The sequence below is a fragment of the Macrobrachium rosenbergii genome, chromosome 42, assembly GCF_040412425.1.
Source record: "Macrobrachium rosenbergii isolate ZJJX-2024 chromosome 42, ASM4041242v1, whole genome shotgun sequence".
NCBI classification, from domain to species: Eukaryota; Metazoa; Arthropoda; class Malacostraca; order Decapoda; family Palaemonidae; genus Macrobrachium; species Macrobrachium rosenbergii.
Genome location: NC_089782.1, coordinates 47,111,322 through 47,123,821, shown reverse-complemented (window position 1 = coordinate 47,123,821; position 12,500 = coordinate 47,111,322). Strand labels below are relative to the sequence as shown.

The following is a 12,500-nucleotide window of genomic DNA, read 5'->3' as shown; positions in this document are numbered from 1 at the left end:
ATGCTGGTCAGGATCTATAAACGTGTTTCAGCTGTTCCCTGTGGTATTTGATAGATAATTTAACATGAAAGATTGATTATAAGCATATACATATACGTATACATACACATACATACATTGATACACACACATTCATATATAGATATAAATATATATATATATATATATATATATATATATATATATATATATATATATATATATATATATATATATATATATATATATATATATTTATATATATATATATATACATATGTATGATATATTGTATATAAGTATAAATCGATATATCGAAAAGCATACGTGTGTGTACATACGCCAGTGAACGAATAATGCATCAGTGAAACCTTATTGTGTCTTAAGAGCTATTTTTACTTTTATATTTCCTCTGTCTTTTCTCTACGTCTTTCTATTCATGCAGCAGTTTCACAAAAAAATCACAGACGAAAGAGAGAGAGGAGAAGAAGAAAATAATGTTTCAAAACTTCCTCAATTGACGCGGCCCTGTGTTTTGTTTACCTCAAAAACAAAAAAAAAGAAAGATGAAAGCGATGGATCCACGTCGTTGTATCACACCAGCCTCCTTCGGATGCATATAAAAGATGGATGCAGATGAGCCACCAGCATCAGTTCGAACATGAATCCTCTCAAGATAACTGCGCTCATCTGCGTCTTAGGTAAGGAGTTTATCTTGTAAAATACTTGTCTAGTATGGAGTGAGTGGCAAAACTTCCAAAGACTAAAGGAGTCTTGTGTGAGTATCAAAACTTGCAAAAACGACTGAAGGAGTCTTGTGTGAGTGGCAAAACTTGCAAAAGACTGAAGGAGTCTTGTGTGAGTGGCAAAACTTGCAAGAGACTGAGGAGTCTGGTGTGATTGGGACAAAATTTGCAAAAAAAGACTGAAGGAGTCTGGTGTGACTGGCAAAACTGCAAAAGACTGCTGGTGTAATTGGCAAAAAAGACTGAAGGAGTCTGGTGTGATTGGCAAAACTTGCAAAAGACTGAAGGAGTCTGGTGTGATTGGCAAAACTTGCAAAAGACTGAAGGAGTCTGGTGTAATTGGCAAAACTTGCAGAAGACTGAAGGAGTCTGGTGTGATTGGCAAAACTTGCAGAAGACTGAAGGAGTCTGGTGTGATTGGCAAAACTTGCAGAAGACTGAAGGAGTCTGGTGTGACTGGCAAAACTTGCAAAAGACTGAAGGAGTCTAGTGTGAGTGGTAAAACATGCGAGAGACTGAAAGAGATTGGTATGTGTGGAAAAACTGGCAAAAGACTTAAGGAGTCAGGTGTGATTGGCAAAACATGTAAAAGAATGAAGGATTCTTGTGTGAGTGGCAAAATTTGCAAAAGACTGAAGGAGTCTTGCGTGAGTGGCAAAACATGCGAGAGACTGAAAGAGACTGGTGTATGTGGAAAAACTGGCAAAAGACTTAAGGAGCCAGGTGTGATTGGCAAAACTTGCAAAAGAATGAAGGATTCTTGTGTGAGTAGCACGACTTGCAAAAGACTAAAGGAGTCTTGTGTGAGTAGCAGTAGCAAATCTTGCAAAAACTGAAGGAGTCTTGTGTGAATGGCAAAACTTGCGAGGGACTGAAAGAGACTGGTGTGTGTGGAAAAACTGGCAAAAGACTTAAGAAGTCATGTGTGATTGGCAAAACTTGCAAAAGACTAATGGATTCTTGTGTGAGTGGCAAAACTTGCAAAAGAATGAAGGATTCTTGTGTGAGTGGCAAAACTTGCAAAAGACTGAAGGAGTCTGGTGTGAGTGACAAAACTTGCAAAAGACTGAAGGAGTCTTGTGTGAGTGGCAAAACTTGCAAAAGACTGAAGGAGTCTTGTGTAAGTGGCAAAACTTGCAAAAGACTGAGGGAGCCTTGTGTCAGCAGCAAAACATGCAAAAGAAAAAAGGAGTCTGGAGTGTGTGGCAAAACCTGTAAACGACTTAAGCAGTCTTGTGCAAGTGGCAAAACTTGCAAAAGAAAACTTGCAAAAGAGAAGGCTGCAAAAGACTGGAGTCTTGTGTGTGTGTGCCAAAGACAAAACTTTGTGGCAAAAAAAGACTGAAGGAGTCTTGTGTGACTGGAAAAACTTGCAAAAGAATGAAGGAGCATTGTGTGTGTGTGTGTCTGTGTGTGACTGGCAAACCTTGCCAAAGACTGAAAGAGGTGGAGTCTGTGTGATTGGCAAAACTTGCAAAAGACTGAAGGAGTCTCGTGAGTGGCAAAACTTGCAAAAGACTGGAGTCTTGTGTTAGCGGCAAACTTGCAAAAGACTGAAAGAGTCTTGTATGAGTGACATAACTTGCATAAGACTTGGGAAGTCTTGTTGTTGTTTGAGTCACAATGGAGCCCTAAAAACCCTACCGGCTAAGTAAGTTGGATGAGGATGGATGTTGCAACTGACCTAAGAAGTTCGGTGTAGGCAGCAAAGGTCTTTAAAGAGACCCAAGATGCTAACAAGGATTGAGCTAGACAAGAATGAATATGAGTAAATTATCTATATTACTTAGGGCTGTAACCTTTTCCTTATTAGTGCTAAGGAAGAATATTCTATGTTCTCATGTTTGCCAGTTCATTTTACATATTAGCATTCAATACTGCTAGATTAGTTCCAGAATGCTTCTGCCACTTACAAATCACTAATCCGAATTTCATCTTCCTTTAGGCCTTGTCTTGGCTGAAGACACCAAAGGAAGCGTTAACGAAACGCCGAGGGTAAGCTTTATTACTTCTACTATTATTATTATTATTATTATTATTATTATTATTATTATTATTATTATTATTGTTGTTGTTGTGAAAACATTCTTATTTATCCAAGGAAGGATAGTAATTTGGCATGAAAGTTTTCACACCTTGTGAAACCAAGGAAAGTGAAAAATGAATTGATAAAAATCTAAATAGCAATAATATATTTGCATGCATGTGTGCAAGTGAACGCAATGTTAAATTAATACCAGATCTAATCTATACAATTCCAGGACAAACGGGGATCCTATGGCGGAGGTGGTGGTGGCTACGGAGGTGGGGGTGGCCATGGCGGTGGCGGAAGCTATGTCATAGTCGGAGGAGGATATGGTGGAGGGCACCATGGGCCAAGCGGAGCTGATGTAGCAAACCAAGCTGCTGCACAAGCAACAGCAGCTGCTGCAGGACTGAAAGGAGCTGCCTCTGCTGCTGCTTCATCCGCTGCAAAGCAAGCGGCAGCTGCTGCTTCTGCAGCTGCACAAGCAGCAACTGCTGCTGTGGCTAAGCAGCAAGCTCAGGCTGCTCAGATAACCAATGCAGCTCAAGGAGCGCAGGCAGCTGCTTTTTCCGAATCCTCTCTATCAGCTCAAGTTGCCACTGCAGCACAAGCTGCTGAAGCTACAGTTAGTTTTGCTCAGGCACTTTCGAATGCCCTCGCAGCTGCCCAGGCTGAAGCACAAGCAGTTGCTCAAGTAGCTCTACAGGCTCTTCAGGCTATCCAGTCCATTCAATCTGCCCAGCAGGCCATGGCCTGGCAAGCCCAACAGGCAGCAAGTTCTCTTTCCCAAAAGCAGTCATTGGTTCTGGTTGAACTTAAATCAGCCCAGGCAGCCGCGGCTCAAGCATCAGCTGCTGCTTCCACAGCAATAGCCAAGGCCAAGGGAAGTGGTGGGGGATATGGAGGACACTCTGGCGGTGGTTATGGACACTAAAAGATACGAATTTTTCTGGAACTTTTCAAGACCAAATCTTACTGATGGCATCAACCTGGTTGTGCCCCTTTTCTGGACATATTTTCAAGACCTTTTATCCATGATAACATCAATCTTAGCTTTACCCATCTGTATAACTTTCCACAACCTCTGATTGGTGATAACAGTAGATATGCTTATTTACATGAACCTTCTTCAAAACTTCTTCCAGTTATAGTAGCAGAATCAGCTGCTTCCTTCTTGGTGGACATTTTTTCTAAACCTTGTTAGTACTCCTATTCTGTAACTTTTGCTGGTTTCAGTGTCCCTTTTCACCAGTGGCATAAATCTTTTTGCTGTAGTCATCTGATGAACCTTCTTTCAAGACCCCCCCTCTCTCTTTCTCTCTCTCACTGATGGCAATACCATCCCCTTGTTATAAATAATGGACCCAGCCCACTCCTGACATCTTTTGTACGCCTTACCTGGAAGTCAATTATCTTCTTAGCAACGAGTTTCATTAGCCAATAGAGCAGATATCGACGCAAATAAATCTCTGAGAATTAATCAGGTGTTTATATGACCTTCAACCAAGGAGATATATTTAATGAATCCCACGTGGATTTTTTTCTGTCCCATAAAAGCAAGGAAAATTTCAGGGAATAACATAGTATTAATGATCACGGCATCTGCCAGCCTTAATTACCAGTGAAATTCCATCATTATTAACACTTGTAGGGATTACAATTTCACTAATCAATTATTTTTGTTTTCTGACCTGACACAACCTACTCAATCAGAAAACTTATGGAAGCACCAACCTTCTTAAACAAAAACAATCGTAGGTATTAAAATTTCACCAATTAATTATTATTGCAGTCTGACTTGAGAAAGCTTCATTGGAAAACTTATGGAAGCAAAAAAGCTACACAAACAACACTAAACAATTCTTTAATTATATAAAAGTGGCTAAACTTCACTGAAGTATTTCAGCGGGATATGGAGTGTCCCTTCCTACAAACTTCAAAGCTTTTCGAATTTCTGCCATGAGGAAGACTAATGAGATGAGTATTAAGGGAACTTCTTGAGCAGGCCATAATTGGACCAACAAGATTTTTCGCAAGATGAATGATGCTTAGCATCAGGAACTATTTTAGGCCAGAAATCCGACCGAGCCTTGATAAATTCTACGGCATAAGACTCAGGATGTTTTGAACTGTGGTCTAATTATAACCTGATGCTGGTATTTTTCACAGGTATTACATTAGACGAATGGAGAGGGTATTTCTTATGTCTAAAAACCTAAGAAATATCACTTTAGATAAATTTTTTAATAGTGTAAATATATCAATCAGCAATGTATCATTTTTAGGGTAAAATTAGATGCACACAGAATTAACTATATTATTCAGTGTGGCAGAAATCAGAAATAAAAACATCCTGTTTGGAAACAACTGGTAAAAGAGGAAGAAACGCAAAACATTTGATCATCAGTTCATTATAAAACGACAATCAGGTAAAAGATTCGTCTTATTAGTTTTAATGACAAGATTTCTATCAGACTTATGCCAGCTGCCTCCAATTCCATCGATCGGATTCTAAATCTAAAAGAATTATATAAAAAACAAAAAGACATAAAATCGACCTTCTACCTCTCAAAACTGAAAGAAGCAGTCCTAAGATTACTTTAATTAAGGCAAAGTGAATCACACTGGACGGAAGAGAGCCAAACATTCTACTGTAGAAGGCAGAGATGAGATGATCAAACTGGACGATTCTCGGGTTCCTAATCTCCACGCTGTGCAGTTGAAGAAATGGCGGTGGCATGCAGTCTGCTGCCAAGAATTAACACCTAATGATGATGATGATGGTGAGGATGATGAACCAAATTGTGTCAGAATAAAGCTAGCTAATGGAACTGCCTTCACTCCCATACCGAAATTCTAGATACCCCGTTTAAGATAAGACGCCAGACAATTTCTGAAGAATTGCTACAATCCTCGTGGAGTTGACGATTACCTAGTCACGTCCCTCACGTGTTGATTAAACACTCGTATTTGTATTCTCTCTCTCTCTCTCTCTCTCTCTCTCTCTCTCTCTCTCTCTCTCTCTCTCCACTGACATCCACGACTCCAGCTGCCAATTAATAAACAGACCAAATTCACTTTCAAGGAACGCACCCATGCTCTCCCTTTTCGTCCAAAAAGCGAACAGCGCTCATGGGCTGTATACCTGAGAGAGAGAGAGAGAGAGAGAGAGAGAGAGAGAGAGAGAGAGAGAGAGAGAGAGAGAGAGACCTATGGACCGTCTCTTTAAGCAAGTTGTGGCAATATTATTCCAACTTCACTCGCGATTCAGCGAACGAAAGCAGGAGCAAAGGAACGCGGGATTAATTCGTTCAAAACTTTATACGAAGCTAAACTCTCGTCCTTTTTGTCAAAACTGGGCGGCATGATCAACTTACATTTTTACGAAATTACTTAGTTGTTATGATCCTTTCAGGTAATTAACGAGGTATGGTGAATATCTCGTGTGAGCGTGGGCGTTTGTTTGTTCCTGTATTCATTATTCATTCAGTCTATTTGCATTTGTGTTCATTATTCATTCAGTCCATCAATGGTTGGAAGTCTTTAAAAGGTAAATTTAGTTAAAACACATATTGTTTTAACGTAGTGTTTTAATTAGAGGCGTGTGTTGTTTTTTCCAGTTCAGTCAAAATGCTATGCCGGAGGCTAGCTGACTTAGCATTTATGAAGTATTTACTTCATCAGTGGATAAAAAAATTCACACACACACACACACACACACACACATATATATATATATATATATATATATATATATATATATATATATATATATATATATATATATATATATATATATATATATATATATATATATATGCGTGTGTGTGTGATGTGTGTGTGTGTGGGGTGAACAATATGGAACAATATCTGAAAGGAAGAACATCATTTGATAGGAAATGGGCAGGTGTCTTCATCAGGTGACCAACTGGAAATGAATAGCATTTAGTTAAAATCGACGTGGAGCTGACTTTGCTGCCAGGAAAAGAATGATGAACTTTGAGCAATTTTCGTCTTTAAGATTGAATTATGAAGATCACCAACTATTGTCTAAGGCATACGGGTAGGTCCAATTTGTTCAATTTCCGCAAGCTTAAGATGTTATTGAGAAGGTAATGGACTATTAAAGAGAGAGAGAGAGAGAGAGAGAGAGAGAGAGAGAGAGAGAGAGAGAGAGAGAGAGAGAGAGAGAGAGAGAGAGGAAATTTTATTTTGGAGCTAATGGTACGAAACGAATGTTGTTATAAACCTATAAACAGATCACAAAAAAGGGACCTATAAAAGGCCTAAAGAAGAAGAAAAAATACAGCTAAAACTTGAGATACCTAACATGCTTAAAAATTCACAATACCTTCTTTTAGCACATTATTATTATTATTATTATTATTATTATTATTATTATTATTATTATTATTATTAGCAATGTTTGGAACTTTGGATGCAATCTTTCATTATTATATATTACAACTCGTGGATGTAAATTTTTTGTACTGAGTTGTAACTAACTGAGCTGAAAAGAAGGATTATTATTATTATTATTATTATTATTATTATTATTATTATTATTATTATTATTTAGCAATGTCTGAAATTTTGGATACAACCATTCATTATTATATATTACATCTCGTGCTATGTCAATTTTCTGTACTGAGTTGTAACTACCTGAGCTGAAATAAAGGATATTATTATTATTATTATTATTATTATTATTATTATTATTATTATTATTATTATTATTCGCAAAGTTTGGAACTTTGGATGCAACCATTCATATTGTAAAGTACATCTCCTGTAACATTTTGTGTAATGGTCTGTAACCAACTGAGCTGAAAAGAAGGATATTATTATTATTATTATTATTATTATTATTATTATTATTATTATTATTATTATTATTATTATTTAAGTGCCATCCTTGCTTAGAGAAAAATACACTAACGCAAATAATTTTTGCATGTGACGCGTTTAACTTGAGCAACAAGGAATAAAAAAGCAACTCAAGTGATACCAACTGAGTGCCAACTCCACAGAACCCGCTACGCAGGAAACCGAAATATTGGCGCACCGTCTAAAAATAACAACAGCCTTTGAAACTCCATGCATCATAATCTCGCCCCTTTTTCAACGGCCTCGTGTATAAAGCCGTTTAAACCGAAGACCGGGAGAAGTTTTTAAAGACGAGATAACATTACCATATTCATGATACACGAGCGGTCATATTACGGGCCGTGGTGTCTTGGCTTAATGCCTTCAATTCACAATTTTTATTCTTCTGAAGAGGCTGGATGTCAGCTTAGGGTTTGGAATAAGTTTTTCTTGGATGCTTACTATTATTTTTATTATAATTATTATCATTATCATTATTATTAGAAATTGTTCAAGCACCTCCATAAATCTATAGAATAAGTTTTATCTTGAATTATGATTATTATTTTTATTATTATCATCATCATTATTATTATAAATTGTTTAAGCACTTGCGTAATTCTACAGAATAAGTTTTTCTTCAATTATTGTTATTATTATTATTATTATTATTATTATTATTATTATTATTATTATTATTATTATTATTATTATTATAAATTGTTTAAGCACTTGCATAAATCTATGGAATCAAGTTTTCTAGAATTATGATTATTTTTTTTATTATCATAATCATCATTATTATTAGAAATTGTTTGAGCACTTGCATACATCTATGGAATAAGTTTTTTTTTAATTATGATGATGATGATGATGATTTTTTTTTTTTTTTTTTGTCTATCACAGTCATCCTATTCGACTGGTTGGTTGTTCGTACCACTTATTACTGCAAGCTAGCTGGTGTTTCTTGCACAGGCTCCAGTGGAGGACTTCTGCTACTGAATCATGCCTCTTTTTGTACTGGTTCTGTGCAAAGCCTCGTCTTTCATATAGCACTTCCTGCATATGGGTGAGATGTTATTTCCATCTATTGTTCTTTGGACATATCTGGTTCTTAGGGCCTGATCTTGTGCCGCTGTTAGCATTCCTTCTGTTTCCTTCTTGAGTTCTCCCCTCTGTACCCATCGCCATGTTTCATCGCCAGCCAGTTCTTTTGTCTGTCTCTTGTATTGTCCGTGCATTGGTTTCTTGTGCCATCCCTCTGTTCTGTTTTTCATTCTCCTGTCTCTGTATATTTCTGGGCCTTCGTCGACTTTTATCAGTCCTTCTTCCCATGCACTCCTTAGCCACTCGTCTTCACTGGTTTTCAGATATTGCCCCAGTGCTCTGCTCTCGATGTCGACGCAGTCCTCTATGCTTAGTAGCCCTCTCCCCCTTTCCTTTCGTGTTATGTATAGTCTGTCTGTATTTGCTCTTAGGGGTAGTGAGTGTTTTGTGTATTGTCATGTGTTTTCTAGTTTTCTGGTCTATGCTGCAGAGTTCAGCCTTCGTCCACTCCACTACTCCTGCGCTGAATCTGATTACTAGTACTGCCCATGTGTTTATGGCTTTCGTCGTTATTATTATTATTATTATTATTTTTATCGGAAATTGTTTAAGCACTTGCATAAACCTAGCCTAAATGACCATTAGCTTACAAAGAACGCTTCCATGGAAAAGATGACAAATAACTGGAAATAAAAGAAATAGGTGACTAAATCAAAATAAATAAACGAAAGTATCTTATAATCGGAACAGGATAAACATGTCCATAAATATAAGATTTAAATACTTAAATATCCATAAACAATAATGATAATTCTGCACGATAACGACAAATAAAGCTTCTTTAAAGAGCTTAAAGAAAAAATCATATTTAATAGTAACGAGGCCACTGACTGAATAAAAAACAATAATAACAACCACTACAATAACACTAATGATAACGATAAAACGGCAATGACAACGGACACGAACAAAACCAATAACGATAACAACGCAAATCATTTGAGCGACATTATTCAAAACAATCCCCAGTCCGCAGACCGCGTTTGATATCGACGCCCGCGAGGGAACGAATTCGACATTTTCATAAAATCCAAAACACACTGCACAGCCAGACGGCAATACGAGGCATTGACTCTCCGTTATATGACGTATTGGATGAAAGATTAGCTGCGTCATAATCATTTTTCCGTGCACATATTGTTTGAAAATGTGTGAGGCTCCGTTTAAATTTATTTGTAAACAGCGATTATTTATTTGTTTGGAAACTGGCTGGGTATCGAATTGGTTAATTGATTTGTTCCGTGAGCATTTTGGCATATTAGTTTTAATAATGAAAATAATAAGCGACTGTATAGTATGTGGTGTAATAAATTTCAATGACCAATTCGTGGATGAAGCTGTCTGAACTTTGCACACACTATACCCCATAAGCACAGATTAATATACTGTGTATGTATGTATATATATATATATATATATATATATATATATATATATATATATATATATATATATATATATATATATATATATATATATATATATATATATATATATATATATCACACATTACCACAGGTGACCGGTTTCGAATTTATTTCCAAGCTATCGAAACCAGTCAGGACCTACACCCCGTCTCCTATTTTTCACCTGTGGTAATGTGTGATAAATGAATCACGTACAAAAGTGATAATAATCATATATGTGTGTATATATATATATACAGTATATATATAAATAAATATATAGAAACTACATATATAATCCAATGACGATCAAGTTTCCCATCTGAGCTCTTTCACAAACATTTGCGCAAATTTTTAAATAATTTATATATATATATATATATATATATATATATATATATATATATATATATATATATATATATATATATATATATATATATATAATATCTTTTCTGTGCTTTGTATTCCACAAATCTCCATTCATCATTCATCTCCAGCCTACAGTACACTCCCTCAGTTCCCATTTAAGTAGGTCTGGGTCTTCCAACTCTTCAGGTACCCACGGAAGACCCAACTGGTGCATATATATTTATATATATATATATATATATATATATATATATATATATATATATATATATATATATATATATATATATATATATATATATATATATATATATATATATATATATATATGTAGTGTATGTATGTGTATCTATATATATACACATATATACATATATATTTATATACGTATACATGTGTATATATACATACGCATACTACACACACACATACACACACATATATATATATACATATATATATATATATATATATATATATATATATATATATATATATATATATATATATATATATATATATATATATATTCTACATGGATTTCACCTAAGCTCGAGTAGTGACTCACACGATCAGGCTTTGTAATGAAGCCAAGTACAGAAACTGTGAACGTAAGTTGTTGCGGCGTTCTTATGTATGGTTTATCTTACACTTCACTGAATAATTTGCTGATGGCTGAGTGTATTATGTCTATAACAAAGGTCAAAATTGTATTGGAAAGCGAGAACGTGTGTTATGAAGTAATTCTGAAATTTAGTAGGCACGATGATTTGTGGAATAACCTAAAAAAAATTAACTTTTATTTACCTAAAAAAAATTAACTTTTATTAATATACTGGAAAGGTAACAAGGGCTTTTGCGCATTCCGTACACGTCTTCGGGGTACAAAGTACCCCCGAAGATGTGCACGTGATACACAAAAGTGTTTGGTACCTGGTATTTAATTTTCACCCTCCAGGGGTTATCTAACTATGTATTTGTCAAGAGCGGTTTTGTGACTTATTATTGTTAATTTAACTTCGAAAACAGATCTGAAAAATTACGCTATTTGGCACGCTTAGATATTTTATATAAATAAAACAAAATGCAAAATTTGTAAACGGCTGGTCGTCCCTTCCCTTGAAATCCGAGTATATTTCACCCCAATCAAACTATTTCTTCAAGCGTCACTTCCGTCATTTTTGGTCTGGGGTTCGTTTTCAATAAGCCTTTGGTAATACAAAACCATTTCACCTTTACAGCAACCTTGAATTACCTCTCGTCTATACGAGAGCTCTCGCTGACAATTTTGTTATCTCTGGTCAGTGGCGTCATCAACAACAGATGCCGAGTGATCCTTCATCTCCCAAAACTTTCATCAAGAAGAAGAAGAGCGCGCGACGGTCCAGACTTCTCCCTCGCAGCCTCCCGCCTTCCACTCATCCCACGCACCAGCCTCCCGCCCATAGAACGAGAGCGTGGGTGGCTAGGTGTAGATAAACGATGAGTGGAAGGAGAGAGAGAAAGAGGGTGGGGGGGGAGGGGGAATATGCGCGAAGGGAGAGAGGAATAGCATCGCAAGTCTGTGGCACGAAGGAGAGAGAGAGGCCTCTGGATACACAAGCTCATTGTGACTCGAGGTGACCGATCGCTCACACATACCCCGCCGTTCCAGTCCCGCTGGAAACCACTGAACTCCTCTCCAAAACAGCGGTCCAAGTTTTCCTTCCAGGTCTTTGGCTTACTATTCTTCTCTCAAGGGCATCCGCTACTTTTCCTCTCTCTGTCTCCTTTCGTTTGAGATTTTCTTAAAGAGTAAAGCTCGCAGTCTAGCAAGAATTAAAGTGTTCTTTGAAGTTGGCATGGTCTGTTGAGCGACAAATAAGCGCAGTGAATCGGAGGAAAAACTGAGTGAAGATTAACTCTGGTAACTGGCGAGCTAATTTGTGGTTGCATTCGAACGAGGACATTTCAAAGGTGAGTAAATTAATACCTCGATGAAACAGTACAGTTTCT

General features: G+C 36.5%; 3 protein-coding genes across 4 annotated transcripts in view; 2 read left to right on the top strand and 1 right to left on the bottom strand.

Annotated features, from left to right (window-relative positions):
* The window catches only part of LOC136828410 (glycine, alanine and asparagine-rich protein-like), a 282,803-nt gene that overhangs the window by 52,449 nt on the left and 217,854 nt on the right, over positions 1–12,500 (bottom strand). The window lies entirely within an intron of this gene.
* On the top strand, positions 616–4,210 carry LOC136827590 (RNA-binding protein 14-like). Its single transcript, XM_067085067.1, has 3 exons — positions 616–680; positions 904–1,489; positions 2,987–4,210. Exons 1-3 carry the CDS (start codon positions 616–618, stop codon positions 3,683–3,685), a joined length of 1,350 nt encoding a protein of 449 aa, XP_066941168.1. The 3' UTR covers positions 3,686–4,210.
* LOC136828408 (indian hedgehog B protein-like) overlaps positions 12,115–12,500 on the top strand; it is a 137,263-nt gene continuing 136,877 nt past the window's right edge. Inside the window, exon 1 of the mRNA XM_067086438.1 lies at positions 12,115–12,461. The gene's annotated coding sequence lies outside the window, so the exon portion shown is untranslated. The remainder of the gene's footprint in view (positions 12,462–12,500) is intronic.